Here is a 23,661-nt window from a genome sequence, read left to right on the forward strand (position 1 = left end):
GACTCCTCTTTACCAGGGAAGGGCAGTCCTGTGTTTGGGTGCTTTAGGGCAGAAAGTTATAAGCAAGTAGAAAAAACCCAACACTGTCAGTCCCGTGGCATTTCTAGCTGCATCCTGCCTCCCCTGGCAGCATCACCTCTTCTCTATCTCATCCCAAATGCTACTCCACAGAAAACACTGCAGATCATAATTCCATCTTAGCAGTGGTTTAGATATCCCCCAGAAGAGTAAAAGTTTCCTACAAATCAGAGAAAGAACAGGAAACAGGAGGTTACCTTCCCAGGGCAAGCTGGCTGTACCATACATGAATCCAGCTCAGCAAATCCAAACCCATTTGGAGCTCCCAGATTTCCTTGCAGCTCTAGATGTGTCACATCTGGGGATCACTAAGTAGGTGGAGTCTTTCCAAAGTTATTAACAATGCAAAGCTTTGGTTCTGCCTCAGGACAGTGAGCCTGGAGGCAGCTCAGCTCACAGGAGGTGTCAGGGGCAAGCTTTGGGCTGGAATTTAGTCAAGTACAAGCTGACAGGTTTGGGCACCATGGGAAGATGGGTGAAGCTCTCCTGGGAGGCCAGGAAGTTTGTTTCATTCTCAATAAACAACCCTTCTGTGACAGATCATGTTGATACCATGTTATGCTGATGCATGTTTTTCACCAGATTTTTGAGAATATGACAATAGATGGATAAATATGGGGGGTTTTGTTCAAAGTCAAAAGGAAACAATACATGTCTGAGGGTCAGAATGACTCCTGCTGATGAATGATCCCTTTTGTCTCCATGACATTCACCTACTAGAGCTCCAGTATTTTCTCTAAGAGTACATTCAACTAAAACTTATTGATTTTCATGTATTTTTCATGTATTTTCTGATTTTCATCAACATCTATGCATCCACTTCTGAGAGTTCCAATTGCAGAATCTCTCATTAACTCTCCCCAAACACCTGAAATACCTTCTGGTCAGGCAACAAACATTAATTTCAGGAGATCAGATCCTCAAGATCAAAATCACATTTGAGATATTAAGCCTTTGTGCCAAAAAGTTATTAAACAAAATAGGACAAGAGGACCATTTAAACTGTTCTGAATGCAAGTAGACAAACAGTTCTCATAATGGGCTTAAAGTAGACTTTGATCAATTCTAAACAAGAAAAAACCCCCACCAAGCAGACAGTTGCCTGGGGGAAACCCTGACGAAATCTCACCTAAAGGCTACAGAATAAGCTCTTGAGAGTAATTTTTTGGCTCAGCAACAGAACCTGCTTATGGCCAAATCCAAGGTTAAACCATTCCATTCTTCAAAGGTTGAATTTCTGAACTTTAGGCATTTACTGCTTTCTCACTTAGCTCACTCTCTCTTAAAACAGACTGCACTGGCTTTTGCAGCCTCTTCCCCCAGCTCTATCAACTGGCAGAAATCTGTTACAAGATCCTGTTTGTTTGACATTCCTGTGCATGCTCTCTTTTCTCTCACTCCCTCAGATCTTCCAAAAATAGTTGTCATTTCTATCCCTTGCACTGACAAGGCACTGTGCTTTAAAAAGCAACTCCACAGAGCCATTTTTATACAACAGAGCATTAACTAACATTAGGTACAAGCTGTTATGGCTCACCCCTGGATGTTCAGGAGCTTAGATGGCTGAAGTGTTTCTTTCTGGAGACTGGGGGCTTTCTTAAATTCTTGTTTATAGCAGCAGTGTGCTAATTTGGAATGATACAGGAGGAGACTGCAACAAGATTTCAACAAGCAGAATGTGTGGGCTCTTAGCCCAAGCACCAGCCCCATCCTCATCAGCTGTACCCAGTGTGAGTGTCACATGGAGACTGAAGGGATATAATTAGGAAGATGACACAGAGGTGATCTGAAACTCACTTAGCATCCTAAGCTTTATTACTCTCTCCTTAGGAAGAGGTAAGCAAGAAAATCAAGCTGGGAGGAACAATGTCCTTATTGAGACACAGAAAATTCAGAAAGCTTGAGAAAGAGCAGGTGAGAAGGAAGCAATTCCACCTGGTACCCCCGTGTACCTGCACCACAAGGCAGCTAAGAAAGAGGGCTGCAGAGCCAGGTTTGAGAAGGAATGGAGGTGGGTGCCCTCACCAGGATATGGCTGTGCCAGGGTAAGCACAGGGATATGCTCCTCAGGACAGGGAGCAAGGAAATGAACAGGTCAGTCTGAGTCAGCTGAGATACTGGAGCAAGTGAAGCTCTGTTCTATTGAGTAGACGATCTGTGTATCTTCCAGGATCATATTTTCCTTTACAGTTGTTTATTCAAGCAAAAAGCTTCTTATTTGTCTTCAAAATCCTGTGTGGTAATAAAGCTCTAAGAACCTGATTTGCACAGTATTTGTCACTGACTGCAGAGAGCAGAGGCATCAGATCCCTGTGTGGTTCCAGCAGCCACAGGAGCCTGAGGGTCTGTGAAACACTAAAGGAACACAGATGCAGCCCAAGTGTGCAGAGCATGGAGTGTACACTGTTGGAAAATGCCTTTCTGCTTGCTAGAACTTTTTTAGCAAGCATGAGGAAAATGGGGAATAAGACTCAAACCTATCACACTTTAAGTAGTTCTACGAGTCTGCTAAATTTATGTATTTTTCAAGCAGATTCTGAGTGTTGGTTTTGTTATTTTCTATGTCTTGCTTTCCCTTTTAGCATTTACCAATGCCACAATGCTCCTGTTCAAATTAGTCAATTACTAATAATAGTTACATTAACCCAATTTTAAACTCTTATGATTGCTTGGAGAAAACATGCAACCATAGTCCTGTGATCATTTCTATCTTGGAAGGTAAACCAAGGCAGTTTTGAAATCCTGTTAACATCTTCAGTGGAGGCAAGTCACTCTTTCCTTTTGTTGCATCCTAGCCAAGAACCATGACTAAATTCCTGAGCAACCACAACTGGTAACAAACATGGACATGGGACAGGACTGCACTGCTGCAGAACTTCCAGCACTGCACAGTGTGATGTGAGTCAGAGAGAGCCTAACAACAGAGAATCCCCCCTGCTGCTGCAGTTCTGTCTGGAACTCCCCAAGAGCTAAACCTCTCCTGCAGGGATGCCCAGAGCAGCAACTGTGCTGCTGGAGAGAGGAGACTGCCCCTGGGTGCAGATGAGCAGGGTCTCTCTGCAAAGGGAAGAGGAGACACTGAGAAAGAGGAAGGCAATGAGCTGAAGTCAAGAACTGTTGGAATCATGGGCAATTTAAGCCCTGCACAGTCTGTGTTACTCAACAGCTGGAGTCTTAACTGAGCCCTGTTTGGAGTGCATGGCACATCCTGGGTGTTGGTGGGAACCCCAGGGACACAGCCAGACCAGAGTCATTCCCTGGGCCTGTGTCTGAGCTGGCTCTAAGAGCCTCTCAGGCTGACCCCAGAGACCCCATGGAGGGAAACCTGGCACGTGGCTCCCCCAGGGACTGCCTGGATCTCAAGCAGATCTGAGAGGACATGCAAGTTCTGAACCTCCAGGACATGCTGCACAGCAAACACAACAAAACAACCACTTTGGTCTCTTCCATATGCCCTGCTGAAAGAGGGAAGTCACTTGTGCTTCTTCATCAATGACTGTGGCTGTTTTGAGAGCACTTGGAATCAGCCTGGGAACTACAAAGCCCTCTTTCTTGTCCACACATGTTAATTCCCACTGAACCTGCAGGTAAGATGTACTTCCACAGCACGAGCCACACTGACCTTCTACGAAGTAGAGCTTTGAAATCCTGCAATAAGGACTGAGTCTGTTTCTAAAATCAGGAGTCTATCACATGCCTCTAAGAGCTCTCCTTATTAAATGTCACTGGACTGAACTAAACATGCTTCAAAATGCATCAGGTGTGACCAGCTCCTGAGTGGATGAAATGCATGGGTAGTGAGAATGGAGGGGGCAGAGTCAGAAACTGAGGATTCACCACTGTCCAGGCAAAGTCACAGTTTGCAACTTGATCATATAGGGGATCCTTTCAGCTAAAACCCACAGCAAACACCCTGCTGGTATGGCAGTGCTGGCTGCCACAGGGGAGCACTCTGGCAAGCCTGTGCTGTTCTCATGCTGGTTCATCTTCATGGCTGTGGAGTGGCTGACATGAACTAACCTGTGCTGCTCTTCTGCCATATCCCACCTACCCACACTGAAGAGAACACACACTTGAGGAGAGCCAACTAAATGACTCTGTGTCCAAACTAAAGGCATTTCCAGCACACACCAGCTGTCATCACTTTTTGCACTTTCCCACATACCATGAATGCTTTGGGCGGCACTCAGAAGCTGTAGCTGTGATTTAAAAAGCTTTTTTTTTAAGATATCCTCAAGTCCAACTTTTAAAGTCAAACAACCTGGGCTGTTCTACATTATAAGCAATGGAGCTGTACACAATTCTCTTTCAGCAACAGCCCTAAGCTGAAGATTTCATATTTTACAGTGCATCATGGAAACAGCTCAGCTTTGCTCTTTAAGACCTGTAGTGAGCTGGTTCTATTAGATTTACATTGCACCCATTGCAGACACACTTGGATTTGGTCCCAGTGCTCTAAGGAAGGGCAGATACCAAAAGACAGTGTCATACCTGTGGCGGCAGCGTCGTAAAAACCGCATAATCTTGCGAGCAGCTTGATCCTGCTTCTTGGTAAGCAGACTGCTTCTAAACACAAAAAACCCCAACACTGAAGTGCAGGCAAAACTGGGGAGAATACTACTAAATGCAAGAATAATTATCCTATGAACTGTGGCAGTGTTTGAGGGTCCCCAGGACGAGGGAAGAGATGAGAATCTTGACTCCATGTTTCAGAAGGCTGATTTATTATTTTATGATATATATTATATTAAAAGAAAATGATATACTAAAACTACACAAAAGAAAGAGAAAGGAGACATCAGAAGGCTATCAAAGAATGAATAGTAAAATCTTGTGACTGCCTACAGCCTCGACACAGCTGGCTGTCATTGGTCATTAAATAAAAACAATTCACATGCTGGGTAAACAATTCTCCAAATCACATTCCAAAGTAGCAAAACATGAAGAAGCTGAAGCTTCCCAGCTTCTCAGGAGAAAAGATCCTGGCAAACAGATTTTTCATAAAATATGTCAGTGACAACAAACCACACTGCTTTTCCCACTGGCCTTTGTCTGTGAAGCACAGCACAGCCTTGAAGAGCACCAAAGCAACATACAAAGATCCCAAGAGCATCAGCAGCCTGGGGCTCACCTGAGTTTCTGCTGCACGATGGTGGCTGCCCGGCGGTTCTGCCTCCTCTTGCCGCACTCCTTGTAGCTGCGGTAGTACTGCTGGATCAGCAGCGCCGCCCGGCGGCTCTGCTGGAACTTTTTCTGCTCGTAGTAACTTCGGAATTTGCTCTGGATAAGAATGGCAGCTTGCGTCATCTTTTTATAAAGTGCATACTACAACAGAAACAGAGAGAAGCTGAGGCATCCCGGTAGGACCAGAAAGAAGCAGGTTCCTACAGTGAAAGACTCTTGAGCCACTAAGATGTGATGAGAAGTAAACGAAGTATCTATTCCCATAAGAAAATGGTGACAAACTGGAACAACAGTAAGATTAGGGGCAGAACTTGATCTGCATCAAGAAAACAGCAATCTGTTTTTCGGCCTGTGGAATAGTTTGACTTGATTCATGGAATCATAGAATAGTTTGCACTGGGAAGAATCTTTAAAGGTCATCTAGTCCAACCCCCCAACATGAACAGGGACATCTTCAAGGAGACCAGGCTGCTCAGAGCCCCATCCAGCCTGCTCTTGAATGTTTCCAGGGATAGGGCATCTGCCACATCTCTGGGCAACCTGTGCCAGTGACTCACCAGCAACCATTAGAAAAACTTTCTTCCTTGTATCTAATCTGAACCCACCCTTTTTCAGTCTGAAACTATTACCACTTGTCCTATTGCAACAAATGTCTGTCCCCATCTTTCTTAAAAACCAAACAACTCCAAAAAAACCCCAATAGTTTTAAGTCTAATATTGAGCCTAAGAACACAGGCAAAACTAAATCTCATTAGAAATTCGTAACGAGTATCCAATGAACTCAAATTTGCACGAGCAGTCACAAATTCCATCTAGCACTGTATTAATTCTAGCCCTCTGATTCCCAGTAAAGCAGGTGTAAACTCTTAGAAAGAAAATTTTCCACATCCTTTTCCTCTGACAGCATGCAAGGTGATGACCACTTAACAGAAACCATGTGCATTCATGAATATTTTTAAGTCCTTTCTAAGATGGAAATGTAGAATAATGAATAGAAGTTGCATTTATGCTACTCTAACAGTGGTTTTCAGTGTTTGCTGATCTTATTTTGGCAAGTTTTAACAGTTTTAATACTTTCAAAACTGCTGTGTCTATTGTTCCTGGATATTTTATCAGCTTTAACTTCTGCTCACTTCTTCAGACAGATGCTACAGCAGCTACTGCCCTGTACAGGGTAATGTCCTAACATACCTCAGTATTTTCCACTCTACTGGGGAAAAAAAAGCCCAAAAGCAAACAAACAACCCTCCCAACATAACCCCAAAGCAAAAAATCCTGCAATATCATCACAGACCACCATTTACCAAATTTCACTTTTTGGAATTGAAGCAGTCGTTAGGAGCAGTTATATTTTGCCATTATTAATTTCTATTGTTTGTTTGGTTTGGTTTTTTTTTTCGTTTCCTTCCTTTTTCTTTTTAACATTTTTTAATTAATGGATCAGATTGTGATTTTAAATTTGCTGTTTTAAGTAAGTCCACTCACGGGCTGGTAATGGTTTTCCTTCAAAGTTTTAGCCCAGATGGGACTTCTGTGGCTGAGTTACAAACCCCTGAACAGAAGGGTTCAAATACAAAACCATGCCATGAGCTGTGACTGTTCCAATCCAGTCACAAACCTTTGCTGATCAGTTCAGTAACAGATCAGAGGAATAAGGCATGTGAAAGAGAAATCAGCAGTCCCTGCACAGACCAGACCCCACCATGTCTGCATGCAGCTCTAAGACCTGAGCAGCTGCACCCTGTCCTCCTCTTGTTCCCTTCTTCTTTCTGCAAAGAGGATCAGTGGAGATGTCACCTGAACTCTCCCCCAGAGAGGAAAGCCTTGTGAGCTCAGTGCCCAGAGCTCAGCCCACTTGTGGTGACAGAACAGTTCTCAGCCTGACCCAAAACCACAGGGCAGGGGGAAGCTGTGGATGGAATAACACCCCAAGGACATACTCTCTCCAGGAAAAGCACACCTTGCCTCCTGGTAGCCCTGAGAAAAGCTCATTTGATTCTAGAATCTGATGAGATCAAGATGTTGCACAGCTGGGAAATCCATCTTTGCAGCAGAGAATTACTGACTGTGAACAGTTTACCAGTGGCACCAACAGTTGTGCCTCCAGCATGAGCAGCAACGTACTGAGGTGATGGTTTTAGGAATTCAGCACACAGGTATTTCAAAGATGAATGGTCTAAATACTTCAGCAGGCAAGCAGAATGCAGAGGACATTGGCTCACAGGTGGGATAAATGTTCTGGGCTCCCCAAATGCCAAGGCAAAGGTCACCAAGTGGCAGCTGATCAGGAGCACTAAAGCCTGTCCTCTGGAAACTGGCTGCAAATCCCTCCCAGCAGCTCAGCCCATCCCTGCTCATGGGAGATGATGCAACTGTGCCACAGCAGTCCCTACACAACTTCCAGAAAGTCTGGATTGTCATTGATTTCTCAACCACAGGCATTTATTAGTGGATACTATTAAAAGGTTTCTCCAAAATGCCAGGTTCTCCTTGTTTGTAGTGAGTGTGAAAATTAGTGACCCAGAGGGAACTGTTTCCAAAATAGTGTTTGTATTTGTATTACCTTCAAGGCTATCCAAGTAAGCTTGGGGAGAAACAGAAAAATACATAGTTAATGTTAGTTCTGCAAATAAAGAATGCAAAACAAAACAAAAGACCCAAACAATCTTCTTTTAAAAAGAAGTGATTCCAGGATCCAAGACAAAGCAATTTTCAAGCAGTTTTTGAATGGAATTAAGCTTCCCTACTACAGGAGGCATCACTCCAGAATGAAAGCCATGGGATGGGTTAGATGTGAACCACAAAGCAGTCACCTAACACTAGAAAGACTTTCCAAATAAATGTTTTGAGGGTTGTAAAAGAGCATGGGTGCCTTGCCTCACTTTCTGTTACCATGCTGCCAGGCATTATTCAGACTGTGTCTGCTACCCTGTGTCTAGCAGGGTAACGTGTAAAGAGGGATGTGGGCTCTAGTCCTCACCAAAAAAACCCCAAAACCAAACAAAAAAAACCCCAAAATGAAACAAAACAAAAAAGCGCCCCAAACCAAATAAAAAAACCACCAAAAAACAACAACAACAACAAAACTAACCAAAATCAAAAAAGAAACGTATCTTCTTTTTCTGGGGTTGAGAACTCAGCCTGAAAACATGTCTCCAACCAGAGTCTGGAGAACAGTCTCAGTCCTGGAAAAACTTGCATCAACCTACAACACGTGACTTCCCACAGTTTAAAAGTTTAGTAAGTGGAAAATAAAACAACCTATTTTTCATCTTCACCTTTATCAAAGGCAAAACCAACTTCAATTTCACAATGAAATTTGGCAAGCAACTAGTCAGAAAATCTTCAGGCTGTAGCATGCATAAAGGCCAATATGGAATACATCACAGCCCTCCATCTCACAGCAAAACCACAGGCATTATCACAAACAAATTTCAAGGATTCCCTCCAAAACTAAGATTCAGAGCACAAATCTTCCCTTTTCCATTTTGCCTGAACAAGGTACTTCACTACTGCATGCTGAAAAGCACAGGAGAGGAACAGTGGGACAATGCCCACTACAACAGGCTGCATTCAAGGCACTTCCACGTGCTTCATAAGATTTCATTTGCTTGATTACCTGTTTGTACTTTCGGTAGCAACGCTGAATAACAGCAGCAGCCACCTCCTGCTGTTCCCGGAGAGGACGACCCTGTGTGGACAAAGGAAGGAGCAGCATCAGGCAGAGTGCACCAAAACCCAGGACAGGTGACCTGGCTCTTGGCTGCTTGAAGGGAAAACTTCTCTTGTCCCCAGGACAGGTGACCTGGCTCTTGGCTGCTTGAAGGGAAAACCTCTCCTGTCCCCAGGACAGGTGACCTGGCTCTTGGCTGCTTGAAGGCAAAACCTCTCCTGTCCCCAGGACAGGTGACCTGGCTCTTGGCTGCTTGAAAGGAAAACCTCTCCTGTCCCCAGGACAGGTGACCTGGCTCTTGGCTGCTTGCAGGGCAAACCTCTCCTGTCAACGCTGCCTGGTCCAACTCAGGCCTAGAATTTCATGGAGATGCCTCTGCTGTCAACTCACAAGGAACAAACCTTCAAAATGCATCTTTACACCAAATGGGTAACTAAGCAGAACCTCTGGGGTACATTTTGAGGATGTGCTTTGTGAGTGCTGGTCTGCCACAGCATGGCATGCACTTCCTACACAGTATTTGTTGGGCAAATATCAACAAGCAAATGTCAGAAGCATTGAAAAGGTTATGGTAGAAACTGTATTTTTGTCCCTGGAGTGGATATTACCCACATTTTGGTTTGTAACAAATTATAATCTCTCTCCTCTCACACACACCCATCAAGGAAGACACTGGACATTTGAGCCACATACCTTGTATTTCCTGAATACTGTCTGGACGAGTTTGGCAGCTTCATAGAGTTCTCTCTGCTCATGATCAGACAGAGTTAACTGTGCAAACTCATTTTCTACCTTCTCGCTGGTGGATGCACTCAGAAATTCAGACCAGTCTGCTGCCGAGGGAAGGCTGGGTTTCTCAAAAGCTATTTCACTGATTGGTGAGCCTGCAGGGCTCAAGCTGGTGTTCGAAGAAGGGGTCAGGGGTTCACTATACAGACTTCTGAAACACCAATCACAGTAGGAATCATTGGCTTACAAAGCTCTTGGGCTGGCATCACAGACAAGGACAACAACATTTCTGAGTTCAAGACAGAACTTAATGCTCCTGTCTCACTCTCCAAGCAACATCCCACACCCCTGAGCCTGCCTGTCCTGCACTGCACAGATGTGGTGCTGGAGTGAAAACCCCATTCCATGAATTTGTAGCTGTGCTGGCAACAATACATCTGAGCACAAGAGTGTGCCTGGGCCAGCAAGACCAGAGCTGAGTCTCACTGAGAACTGGCACCTGCAGGCTGAAGAGTCAGAACATGCTGCCCAGCATTCACACACATCAAAACCCAGAGCAACCTCACAGCTCTCACTGACCTGATCTGTGCAGCACTGGGCAAGTGATCGGCGTCAGCAAGGTAACTGGCCAGCCAGCTCATGGTGGTGCTCATGGCAGCACTGTCTGTCCTCTCCACCAGCAGCGACTCCATTGGCACAAAATTCTCTCGCTTGATCCTGTCAGGCGTAGCTTCAATAATGTGCTCTGCAAGTGTCATCATGTTCACCTGCCAAGGGGAAAGAACAGCAAACTTCAGCTGCCTGGAAGAAGGTGCCTTCTGCTTCCATGTTACAGCCCAGCTTTAGACAGAATTCCCCATTTTGCCCAAACCTGTGTAAGCTGGAGTCTACTGTTTGTTTCAGCAGTGGAGAGAAATCCATTAACCAGTGCTCATTTGCTTTTCTGCCTCTTCAGACCAAGCATTGCATGGTTTCATATTCCCCGGACCTCTTTTTTCCCTTTGTGGGGAGCCCAAGAGATCTGGAGAAAGGTCTCTGGGCCCTCCCTCTACAGCTGTCACTGGTATGTTATTTCCAAAGGAAAAGTGACTTTGCCACTCTTGCTGAGATGTGCAGTGGAGCGCCGCAGGACAATAAAGGCACATCAAGAGAAGTTAAAAATCCTGGGACAAAACATTGTCAGGAATTCTTCTGAATGGTATCCCTCAGCTCAGCAAGTTTCACAGGAGTTTTCAACTCAGGGAACAGAAAACTATTCTTGTTTTGCAATGCTCTGCTTCACCCCATTACACCAGTCAGAGGAGAACACTCAGAGATGCCAAAGCAGAACAGGTAAGTTTGCTCAGGCAATCACAGTATCTTTCTCCCAGTGACTATCTCTCATATATCTCTCCTGCTTCTGTTATATTTTTATTTCCTCTATTCCATACCTAGTGGGATTCTTCCTTCCCCAAACACACTGTCTCTTCCATTCTCCACTCTTTCCTACCTCCTTCCCTCTGAAGTGCAGAGGCCTGGTCTGCAACTACAGCACTACCTCTCTCCCACTGTCTCTGTAGGAACTTCAGCCCAGTTCCCATAGGACTACAGGGCCACCTGAGTCACATGCACTGCTGTGATCAGGCTCTGCTTTTTCCTTTTTCCTTGCACATCTGCAAACAATTTTGTGCATTCTGTACGCTGTTGAAATGTACAACCCTAAATGCTAACCATAAGCCTTTATGTCTGGACTGAAATTGGAAGAAAATATACATTGACTGTGTGACCACCTCCTTCCTCAAAGCACAATTCAGAGTCTCTAGAGGCCTCCATGGGAGCTTCTCAAGGTCAGGATCCTCTGACCTTGAGGAGGTGCAATCTCCATGCTCTATGAGGCTGCTGATCCTGGTGCTGTGGGAGGGTTTACCTGCAGTTCATCCATGTGGTGTAAACAGTCCTCATCCCCTGCGCTGTCCCTGTAGGACAAGAGTTCTGCATCCACCATCTCCCTGTCGGCCATCATCAACACATTCATCTGCTCCCGCTGGCGGAGCCGATGGGCCACGGCCTCCTTCCCCAGGGCAGTGCCCTTCTGGCTCCCTGCCACCTGCACTGCAGACACACCAATATAAATGTCTTTTGGGTTCCATTTGATGCCTGCTTGGCTGCCAGAGCCCCGGTACCCAGTAACTTCTGGGATGTGCTGGGAGAGCTCCCGGCCATAGTCCCTCAGCCCTTCACTGGGGCTGATTGTCTCAGTGGAGGATTGCTTGGAGCTGGAGTTCTGCTTCCTAATGCTTGGCTGTTCCAGGCTCAGTGCAGTGGAAAGCAGCTTCTCTTGCCGGGCTTGAAAATACTCAGGGCTCAGCTTATGCTTCTTGGGTGCAGGGTAATCTTTCTGAGTCTCACTACTGTAATAGCTGGAAGGTTCTGATCTTGGCCGCCTCAGCTCTGTAAACAAACAGATCAATGGTCAAAACTAAACATGCAGCTCATGACTGCTACAGGAACATCAACAGATTCTGCCTCAGGCCAAAGTTTGTGCTGTGCTCTGTGGACACCTGAGAGGATGTGCAAAGGGAGTAACAACCACCCAGGGAGGATACAGTCTCAGCCACCCCTAAGATACACAAGTCTTTCCAAAGCAGGCATTCACTCCTCTTCCTAATGCTTATGCAAGTGTATGTAGCACCAGAAAAGAATTAAGCATGGACAGCAAGGCTACAGGTGGCACCTGCTGCTCAGGCAAGCTCCTTGCCCCCACATTTTCACATGTTAAATGTCAGAAAAACAGAGCTGAATGGATGCTTTACCTGTGTTTGTACTGGAAATCACTGTGACTCCCTTCTGAGGCTCCTGAGAGGCAACAAGCTCACTGTGCCACTGGGACACCCAGCTCTCTGTGTTGGAGTCTGTGCTCGAGGGGCACTGAATCCTGGGGTTTTGCCCAAGCTGAGTTTGCTCATCTCGCTGGAGCTGCTCCAAGCACTCTGCCAACTTGACGTGGCCCCGAGAGCGAGCGATGGCCAGGGGCAACCTCCCGAGGGAGTCCGGGATGGAGATGGCTCGGCGGTCCCACTTGTACAGCACAACAGCTGCATCCATGTGGCCCAGGGCACAGGCCCACATCTAAAGAAGAAAAGGTAACTGACCCACTGGAGACCTGCCTTCTCCTTTCTCGTTAATGCAGTGGATTCTGTTCCCAGCTCAAGGAAAAACTCTTCAGATAGACAAAACCATGACATGCTCAAGGCCAGCAGATCACGTTTGCAAATGTCCTAACCCAACAAAACCAACCCAACCCAACATAGGGAACTGAATACATGCTATTCCCTCATACAACAGAGAAACCTCCAACTGACAAAGCTGACAGTTTGGTTGCTTCTGTTTTGGGGTTTTTTAGTGACATTGACATCATTGCAGAGACAGAATAGCTTCATACACAAAAGAATCTCTGACATCAGAAATATGCAGACAGGGTCAAAGGTTGGAAACCATAAAATCAATACTCTTGAGTTGTAAACTGGCAGTTCTGGTTCCATCTGTTTTGGCTTTTTGCTTGTGTAAGTTCTCAATCGTGATTTCATTACTCCAGTAATCAAGACAGTTTATAACTTTACAACCTCTACAGTTAAACAGTCGCAGAGGACAATGTGAAAGAAGGCATGTAAAGTCCTTTTCACACCATGATAGTGGAGACTAGATGCTGTGTAAAACACTAACCAGAACCATCTGTCTCTCTGCTTTTCTCATGTTTCTCAATGACAAAGTTTTGTTCTGTGTGCTCTCTCTCAACAAAATGCCAGGAAGCTGACAGTGCCATGTCTTACCATTTACACAGCAGGAACATGCACTCTACAGAGAGTGAAATACTTTAGGAAAATACATCAGAAAGAACTCCCCAAAGTGCCCTCAGACTCTCTCAGAAGTTTCAGACCCTGCTCTTACCAGAGGAGTGCAGGAGAAATGATCCACATTCAAAGGGTCAACTTCCAGCTCCAGATCAATGCTGTCTGCATGTTTGGTGCTGCAGGGGAAACAAGAGAAGGAATGATGCTCTTTAGCCATGTCAGGACCATTGTCTAAGCACAGATTTATCCAAAGCACTGTACCACAGAGAAGAGGCCACACACATGTATTTACTACATGCCCACAACGTGTGTATTTACTACAGACAGTGCCCCCACCACAGGCATGAAGAGCATGATAGATCCAGCAGCTCTCAAGAGACAGGTCCCATCAGATCAGGGCATGGAAACAAGTTCAGGGGCTTGGCTCTTTGTACAAGACAACCAGAAACATGGACTGAGCAGAGTTTATAAATGCTCCTGCCATGCCTGTGCTGACAGCCAGAATCCAGCAGGCTGGGTCTTACCGCCACTTGATGAGGGTCTGGATGAGAGTAGCATAGCCCTGGGCAGCAGCCAGATGGAGCAGGGTCATTCCTCGGAAAGTCTTTGAGTGGATCAAGTGTTTGGACTTCGCCCAGCAAGCACGACTCATCATCTTCTCACACACCACCACCACACGGCTCTCAAAGCAGCTGCCCAGGGTCCCAGTCCCAGAAACGCACTGGAACACCACACACATCCCAGTTAACCACGGAGAGGAATAGGAATGTGCCCTCTGTTGATGGAGTGACAGAACTATCCTTTGTCCTCTCAAAAAGGAAAGAAGCCCAGAAGTTTCTCTCCTCGATTAAGTGAAAAAGACACTTCATAGGACCCTGGGGACTTAATTTAAAACTTAAGGATGGCTAATTAGACAGAAGCCAAAAAGTCCCACCTGAGCAATTTACTAGAAAAAGAAGAGAACAAAGAAACTAGTGGCTTTTGTGAGGTGTTTTACCACTAGCACGAACCTCGTGCACATAGCTTGGTTTTTCTCTGTTTGTTATTTTGCCTTTTATTAAACCTTTTTGTTTCCAACACTGCGACAGAAGCCATCCTGCTGATTTTATGCCTCCAAAAGTAGCTGAGCTATCTTAGGTGAGTAATAGACCTCCAAGAGCTTATGAGACCTGGCTTGAAGAAGCTACTATTACTGAGAGGAGCTGCAGCTTGCCCTGAATTGGCAGCCTTCCACTTCTACAAGTACTCACACAGTAACAAATGTGACCAAAAACCAGCTGCTGTTAGACACTCACAAACCAGACTTGTTACTTAGGACAAACTATGACCCTTCCCAAACCCCACCCCCTAAAAAAACCTCTGGTAAGAAAGCACAAAGCTGTGTCTGGACACAGAAAGGTTCATACCTGCACCTGTGTTCCACTGTTCCCATTCCCATTGCTCCCGCCTCCTACTCCTTGTTTGTGTTGCTGGGAGCCTGTCATTTCAGCCATTCTCCTCTCCATCTGCTCCAGTCGCTCCAGTATGGACATCCTGAACTGGTTATCTGGGTTGGAGAAAGCCACAGTAAGGACATTTCCATGGAAAGGAAGCTCAGGTTTTGACAGCCAACTACAGGAAGTCACAAACAGCTATTCTGGAAGTGAGAGAGGAGATTTGCTCTGCTAGGAAATGTACAAGTGCTCTTCATCCTAGCTCTTCAACTTCCTGCAGCAACCCTTTGACTGCAATTCCAGAGAACATCCTTACAGAAAACACACAGAAAAATGAAAAATGCAGGCAGAAGACAAATCCCTTTCCCTGTGAGTCCAGCTGTAGGCACACAATACAAGGAGTAATGCAAAGTCTTTCAAAACACAAACTCTAAGCAAATATACCCATTCACTGAGCATTTCAGTAAGATCACATCTGCCATTTTAGAGTCAACCCTTCTTAATACAGTCCTGAATTCAGCTTGGCTTGCATCCTGGAATCATGCAATAATGGTATCTGAAAGAAAAAGACTCTCTGCTTCCTTCTGTGCTTAGGAAAGGGAGCCTTTAACAGGGCACTTTCTCTTTCCTGGCAGGCCCCCTTTCTTGGAAAACAGCTTCAGCTAAGTGCCAGAAACAGAACCACCAGAATTTGGTGTATGGGCACTGACAATCCTGTAACACCACTCTGGAAAGCCATGCAACTCTGGAGCCCTCTGGTCCCTGCAGAAATCTGTGTTATTGATTTTCCCCTCCTTGCATTTTAACACAGCACTGTCCTACAGCTACTAAGGCTTGAATGGTGGAGCAGAGAGGTTCAGACAGATTAAACCTGATCCTGTAGAGATCAGCTGAGGCAATGATTCTCTGGATAGGGCCAGTCAGTGCAGAGGGAATGGCTGCAAATGCAAAGCTCCTTCTGCAGTTTCATGCAGCTCATGTGAAGCTGGGCAGGGCTGTTTTGTGCATAGGGAACATTTAATGAATCTTGACATCATGCTAAGAGCACAGGTAGTAAACTGTAAGGGAGAGACAGCCCCCATACTGTTCAGTTTCATGCACCCATAGAGATGGTGTGGAGGTGCAGAACACTCAGAAACCCAGCACCACTGCCAGTGACAGCAAAAGGAGTATGTGCATTAAAATAGACACACTGTGATGAAGTTTTAAACATGTCAGTCTTCTTCAAGAACACAGAGCCCTCCCTGGAAGGCTGTAGGAGTACTCATATGCTACACTGAGGCACAGCTCTCAGCAGAAGATGTTGCAGAGATGTGGATCTCTGCTGAGCTGCACTAAGGACAATATTACGGACCACTGGTACAAGACAGCTCAGCTCCACTGACTGGAGACATCCTCTTCTCACCAAGAGGCTGCTGTGGTCTGACAGCAGGCAAGAGCTCCACTCCCTTCTGGCCAGCTTCAGCATCCCCCTCTGGCTGCTCAAGAGCCAGGGACAAAGGACTGTGGCCAGCACCTCCCATCTAACCTCATGTCAGAGGTGAGCTCACTAGTCCAAAAGATTTATTATCAGTGCCTCACTAATCCTTCATTTGTCCTGTTAATTGCAAAGCCCCAAGGAAAGGACTGGCAGCTGTATCACCACACATTGATGGTACTGATGAGGTGTCAGGGCCCTGTCCCTCAGCTGTGGTCAGCACACAGCAGCACCAGCAGCCCTGTTTGCCCAGCAGATCTTTGTTCCAGGAGTGCTGCAGTGTGCTGCAGTGCAGTCCACACCGCTGTCTCCTCCCTCCCCATTGCCAGGCAGAGCACGTCCACTGCAGAGACTGGCACAGACCTGGCCCTGCTGAGCCTCCCCTCCCTGTGCAAACACAGCCCAGGCACCTGGGCTCCACACAGGTAATGCCACTCTCCCAGCTGGCTACCAGCACCTGCATTCATTAGAGCTGAGAGCAGCAAGCCACACTGGGTATCACATCTGAGCCCTCAGCCTTGTACAGGCACATGCAGCATCTTTCTAAAAGAAGAAATTTGGCTTGAACTGCAGTAATAAACCAACAAGCTCAGGGCTGCAAGATTTTGGGATTTGCTCCTACTTATTTAAGGGTCCAGAGAGAACAATTTTGTACACCTGGACACAAAAGGAGAAAACAATTCCAGTGAAACACAGAAGTACAGATTACCATTTTCTGCCCTTTTTTTTTTTTTTTTTCCCAATCTGGAGCCACTCTGGAACAGAAATGGATGGCCTTATGCTTGTGACTATTTTCCAGGCTCTTCTCTCTGGGCTTTATGATCTGTAATGTGTGAAGCCTCCACCTTTCCTGATCCCAAAGATACTGAGAACTTCCTGTCAGTTTTTGTCAGAAAACTGAAGTTACCAAAGCTATACCTGTCACCCACCAGTGTGCCCAGACACTAAACAAAACACTACACCAAAGAAATGAAAGCAGGGAATTTTTCTTAGCAAACAGAATTCAAAACATCTGGTGCTCCCAGGTATTCCTATTCACACACCTGGCAGTGCTCCTGGAAATAATAAGGGCAGGACTAACTGGTTCTGACCAGATCAGGCATTTTAGAAATATGCTGCTATTGGTAAAATGGGAAGTAGAAACAAACATTCTGGAGCACCAGCACAGCATGGCCAGAGCCCTCCCTGTGTCTAGAAGGGACCACCAGAATTTACCCAGATCAGGGTGTGCCCCCAAATGAAAAAGCTCCAGGCAGCAAATGAGCTAAGTGGGGCAGCAGTGCAGGGAAGGTGTCCCCATGCTGCCCATTTCCCAGGTGAACAAAATCAGTGCCCAAGCAAGCCACAAGTGATGACAATTCCAACATTATTTATGTATAGTGATTTCATCATTCTGTAGTGTCAACAAGGGACACCAAGATGTCCCTTTCAAAAGGAACCCTGGTCATTTGAAGTGCATGCACTGCACTAGTCAACCAAAAAAACCAAACAAAACCCCCCAAGAAACTAACAACAACAACAAAAAAACCTACAACAAAAAACCAACCAAACAAAAAACCCTGAACAAACAAACAAAAAAAAAAACCCAAACCACAACACAAAAAAAAAAGAAAAAAAGGGAGGGGCAGGGAGGGAGTGAGAGAGAGAACAACTTCCCCCAAGGTTTCTCCTGAACTCAGCAGTGAGGCAAAAGGCTCCTTTCCCACCCCAGCCCTGAACTCACACCAGATTAGCAGCATTTTGGACCATGTCCAGCTGTTTCACACACTGCTGATGCACCTTGCAATGCCTGAGAGAAGAGCTACAACAACCACAGGGCTGAATGTCACAGCTAGCACTCTGAGAAGTTCAAGACCTTTTATCCTTTGTTATTTCTCATTTTCCTCTCTTCCTCACTTCAGGGGGTCTCTGCAGGGCCACCTGCTTAACAGGCATTGAAGTTACAGGAACAGTTTCCACATTCTTGTCTTTTACAGCCACCAGATCTCATAACAAACAAGTCTCTTGCAGTGCACTGAGGATGAGAGCTCAACAACATAAAGATCAGGTCCAAATAAGTTTTTCTCCTGCTACATTGTACAGGAAATCTAAACAGCCTGAACCCAAGGAAATGTCTTGCACTGGAAGCACCCTCACTCTGCCCAAAGGCAACAAAGATCCACATGGATACTAACATATTCATATATTTAAGGTTTTGTCCAAAAATTTTGGTTTTGATGATAGAATTTAAAATCTTTTAGCGAGCTAAAAAGTTAGACATGCAAATTTGTGCATTTATTGAGTTTTTCCACTACATATCAATCTAAGAAACGTTCTAATATTCTTTAGGAAACTACAGAGAGTGCTTCTCAAGGTGTTCTTCAAGGCTTCCTCCACCAAAGGTGATGACAATAACCACATTTCTGTATCTCCAAGAGACAGAATAATTTCACAGAAAATTATGAACACTGTATCTTTCATGGAAATTACTATTCTTCAAATTCCACAATATCAATGTAACAGCAAAATTACTTCTCACTATCTTTCCCCTAGCATAACAAGGAGAGGTGGTGGCAACCTGAGGGGAGCTGAACTGTCCCAGCAGGGAGGGACAGGGAGGAGCTGCCTGGTCAGATTTTGACCAGTACTAAGCAATTGATTTGAGTTTCATAATCATTTCCCTAAAACATGACCCATCTTTCAAGTGCAGAACAAGCTTCATTTCCATCTGCATTGTGAGAGAGCCTACTACTGATCACAGTAATGACAGCAGGCTATGCACTGAATCCATCTAAAGATGCAGAACAATGCTGCTAGAAATCCTCTAAGGATACATGGTTGTTTACATCAGCCAGCATCTTACAGAGTTACAGCCTGTATGCTTGCACAGTTACATGCAGACAAGCTGGATATTGTTTAATGTTACCTTTATTTATTTATTTCAGGGTTCGTTTAATCCAGTGGTGATTTCTTAACCCAGATCCCTCCACAATGAATTTAAAGCACACTTGTGTTAACATTTCAATAAGCCACCACAGCAGGCACAGAGAGTGGAAAATGCAGGGAGCAGAGGAGTTAGTTCAATCTCCAAGATTCTGGAAGCCACACCTCCATTTTCTCCCTCAGTGCTCTCCAATAAACACTGAAATCCTCAGTAAGGATCTGAACAGATGCCAGCCATTTACGTGACACAAGTTTTCAGTGGAGGCTGCAGAAGCACGTGCCTTGTGCAGCCTGGTAACAGCTCCTGACTGCACAGACCCTGTACTGACAGGGGGGCTAAAACACAGCACCTGCAAACACTTCACCTACACCCCCACAACAGCCTCTGCACAGCCCTCCCCACTGCCCAACCCAAAGCCTCTTCCAACAGCAGGATTTCTGGTTTTGAGCTGTCCCCCATGGGCAGGCACAGCTTAGAGCACTGCCTCTGCCCACACTTTATTACAACAGGTAGTAAAGGCACACCTTCATCAAACATCAGTTCTACACTTCCTCTGTGTGGTACCCAGAACACCACAGGTAGTAAAGGCACACCTTCATCAAACATCAGTTCTACACTTCCTCTGTGTGGTACCCAGAACACCACCACAGCCCAGGGCACAGAGCTAAGAGAATAGCAAGGCACAGCAGTAAGTCACAGGCCCTCCTCTGCTTAACAGGCCAGTTTTAAGAAATGAGCACAGAGAGCTGCTTTTCTCATCTCTGCACACTGCTGTACCAGACAAGAACACATCCCCAAGGATCTTCAGTCCTTTTGCCAAGCAAGCTTCAAACAGCAAGAAACTGTCTGTGCCACACATGACTTGGCTGTGCAGCCAGAACTATTACAGGGAAATACTGCTGAAAATACAGATGAAAAATTAATGGGCAGCTCTCAGTAGCAAGCAGTGTTAACAACACTTGCTCTTTTTTCACACTCTCCCCTGGATATCTGGAGGTTTTTAACATGCTGCCCAGCCAAACTGACAGACAGTACCTGGCTAAAAGAACTAAAGGATGAGGGTCCATGACCTCCTGCACATTCCACTGGGGCTGCATCTGCCCAGCATGTAATTATTGCCCCACAGAATCCTGAACACTGAGCTAACAGGGGTGTGCAAGATCTGCATGTTCCCAAGCACTGTGCTTAGATACTCTGGTGTGGAGGAGCCACTCTGAGGGCTTTGGCTTCCCAGCCTGTGCTGTTTCTTTAGCAGCAGTATCTGTATTAAATCATTCCCTGCGTGAGCACACACAGACTGAACTGAACAAGTGTGACAGCTGAGCATGTAAAAAAAGCCATGCAGCATGAAGACATTTTTCTGTTTTGCAGAGCAAGCCAGAATTCTCTCACCATATTTTCTCATACAGCACAAGCTGTGGGTGGGGATGGAAGCAGTCTAAGGCCACGTCACTCACAGTGCCACTGCTCTGTTTCTATTTTGCAAATCATCTGTCACTGGTCTACAAAATCTTGCTCAATTCTTCTGTACAGTACAAATCCTGAACATCTTTCATGTTGCAGTAACAATTTTATCATTTAATGCTGATTTCTGAGGTGGCATTGTTGCAGGAACACCTATTTCTGAAATAAAACTGTGGTTACATCCTCAACACCCCTTATGAGAACCTCTCTTTAGCAGTGAGCTGTTACAGGTCACAGCCTCTACCAGCAAATGAAAGAATTTAAAATTCATATTCTAGGACAAATGCATATTTATATTAATGAGGCAGGTCACTTCCAGGGCTTTTGATCAGTGAGAAATGCCACAATACTGAGGTATGAGATGAGGAAAACACTGTATTGTACACTCTGAGCCTAAGCAGCAGTTGAAGAAACTCCATGCTCTCACCCAAGGAATGAACTCTGGACGTGGGCAGGAATGATGAAGTCATCCAGACCTGCACACACAGGTACTGTCAGTGATTTTAAGCCATTAATGCACCTGCCCAAGGCATGATTTCTTACTGTCAACACTTTCCCCATGGTTCTTCCTGTGCTGTAGGACTCTAGCTATTACTCCCATGCCATCTGGGATCACTCTGTTCCTCTCTGTAATCCCCAGAAGCCAGTGCTCCCTCACAACAGGGTACTTCTCTACTTTATCACGCCATTACTAGGAAAGAGAAGCAAGAGGGTTGCTCAGGCTGACTTCTTCCCCAAGTGGCAGTCTCTATACCAACAGCAATAAAGCACTTGCTGCCCTATTTTTCAGGCTTCTCTTCCCCAGGGCTTAGAGAGGGCAACATCTTAATGCTATCCAGGAACAGCTGCTTCAGGAAACAAAGGAAAGTTTTAAACATGCCATGTCTACTTTATATATTTTAGAGTAGGGCACACTGCTAAAGACATTGCTTCTTGTGCTGTTTTGTAATTTGTAAAAAAACTTGGCTGCCTAAGGTCAGTCTCTGCATCTCAGATCAGAAACTGACCTGACAGGTGCCAATACTATGAAAAATGTAAGGGGAAAATGCTCTTGGATGTGTGCAACAGCAACAGCCTGGGAGAACGTGCTGTGCTGCTGCTCACCTGCCCAGTGCTACTACCCAGGGCTCCTGGAGATTTCCTCCTCCTAGGGTTACATGCTAAAGGACTACAGACAGGGAAAAAAAGCATCTCATGCCACACATGCAGTATCTGTGCTTACAGTGCTGTATATGATATTTATGTATGCATATGGTAACAATACTGACCCAAGTTTTCTCTCCTTAAATCTGCAACCTCAAGAGTCAAAATACTCACGCCGAAATCACCAGACTGAAGAGCAGCATGCTATAAAATGGCCTCTTTTTCTGCAAAGTTAGATAAATAGGAACTGCTGCAAGCTACAAAACTGAAGCACTGGAATAGGTCAGCTTTGCTGGAAGCTTTCATCAAGTCTGACGTCAGTCATGTTTACCCCATCTAAACTGCAAGCAGTCCACAGAGTCTCCTGAAGTCTTCTTCCTAGTCACACTCTTTTTGGCAAAGCACGCTGCAAAACAAGTTTTCCAATACCGTGGTGTGGAGCAGGCGTGTGCTTCCAGCATCCCTAAGATCCCCAAGAAGGTCTGGGCTACCGACCTCCTTCGGTGCCGTACCAGCTCAGAACACGAGGCTGCGAGCTGGAGGCGCTCCGATGTAATGTGTCCTGGTGCACACGTGACGCTACAATTAAAGTGCTGTCACAACTCTGAGCCTGCATCGCAGCATCACTCGGGAGGGGCTGAGGACCAACACAGCAGGGCGAGTGCAAGAAAATACCACCGCGTCCCACGGCTGGGGGCACAGCGAGGGGAGCACAGCGAGCAGCAAGGCGTGCAGTCACTGTGGAAGTGCAGCAGAGTGAGGCACGACACAGAAGCATGCAGATTTAAACCCAAACAAGCACTGCGCAACACTTTATCCTGCAATACTTACTGAAAGCAGTACTTTGTCACATGTGCGCATCCGCCTGCAACGGCCGGGGGTCCCGGACCCCTCTGCAGTCCCTCTACCTGCTTCCAGGTAAATAATGTGACAACACCTGGCACCAGAGGACTGACCTGGGAGTCTACAAGGCATCAGCGGAGGCTCCAGCCAGCATCTGGCGCAGACCCCGCAGCAGGGGCGGGCAGAGCAGGCTCCCCCCAGACCTGCTTGTCGTCTCTCGCATCCTCGCAGCCAACTAGAGCCCCGCCGTCCTGTCGCAGCGCCGGCGGGTCTCAGCGGTGCCACCCCCGCGCCCCGGCGGCCGCAGCGGACGGGCTAAGGCTGACCGGGCTAATGCTGGCCGGCATAGCCGGGGCTCGGGGCGGCCCGCCCGGCCGCGGCTGAGAACGAACCCGGGCGCCTTTCAGCGGCCGCGAGCATCGCGGCCCGAGCGCTGGGGCCAGGGTCGGCAGCGGGCTCCGGGGGGCAGGGGCCGGCATGCGGGGACGGGCGGGCCGCTCCTCGCCCTGGGACCGGCGCCGCCTCAGAGCCCGCGGTGGATCGCGGCCGGTCCGCGGCTGCCGCCCGCCCCCCGGCTCGCCCTGCGCCGTGACAAACACCCCGGAGCCGGCGGCCGGCGAAGGCAGAGTCGTCCCGGGCGGAGGGTCAGGCAGCGGCTGGGAATCTGCGGCCGTCCCGGTCACCCCGGGCGCGCCCACGGAGCCATCGCCGCGCCCGATACGCTCTCACACCCCCAAGTCCTGGACGGCCGGCACCTGCCCCGGGGAGCCCGGGCACTTCGCAAGGGGAGAGCGCCCAGACCGCGCCGCAGGGCGCTCCAGCTGCCGGGCGGAGAGCAGAGGCGCTGGTCCCGCCGCCGCCCTCAGCCCACACCGGGGCCCCGC

General features: G+C 46.8%; 1 protein-coding gene across 6 annotated transcripts in view; it reads right to left on the reverse strand.

The window, feature by feature from the left end:
* Positions 1-23,661, reverse strand: part of CAMTA1 (calmodulin binding transcription activator 1) — a 242,353-nt gene that overhangs the window by 12,790 nt on the left and 205,902 nt on the right. For 3 of the 6 annotated variants that reach the window (XM_050982727.1, XM_030233537.2, XM_050982723.1), the window contains 10 exons: positions 14,901-15,040; positions 14,019-14,215; positions 13,592-13,670; positions 12,457-12,772; positions 11,571-12,094; positions 10,244-10,431; positions 9,629-9,875; positions 8,882-8,953; positions 5,210-5,403; positions 4,570-4,644 (listed from right to left, as the gene is read on the reverse strand). In XM_050982727.1, the coding sequence (XP_050838684.1) occupies positions 4,570-4,644; positions 5,210-5,403; positions 8,882-8,953; positions 9,629-9,875; positions 10,244-10,431; positions 11,571-12,094; positions 12,457-12,772; positions 13,592-13,670; positions 14,019-14,215; positions 14,901-15,040 (2,032 nt within the window). Of the gene's footprint in view, positions 1-4,569; positions 4,645-5,209; positions 5,404-8,881; positions 8,954-9,628; positions 9,876-10,243; positions 10,432-11,570; positions 12,095-12,456; positions 12,773-13,591; positions 13,671-14,018; positions 14,216-14,900; positions 15,041-22,765; positions 23,053-23,661 lie in introns of those variants that run through there. The other 3 variants (XM_050982725.1, XM_050982726.1, XM_050982724.1) reach the window with 3 other exon arrangements.

Source organism: Serinus canaria, chromosome 21 (genome assembly GCF_022539315.1).
Source record: "Serinus canaria isolate serCan28SL12 chromosome 21, serCan2020, whole genome shotgun sequence".
In the NCBI taxonomy this organism is placed as follows: Eukaryota; Metazoa; Chordata; class Aves; order Passeriformes; family Fringillidae; genus Serinus; species Serinus canaria.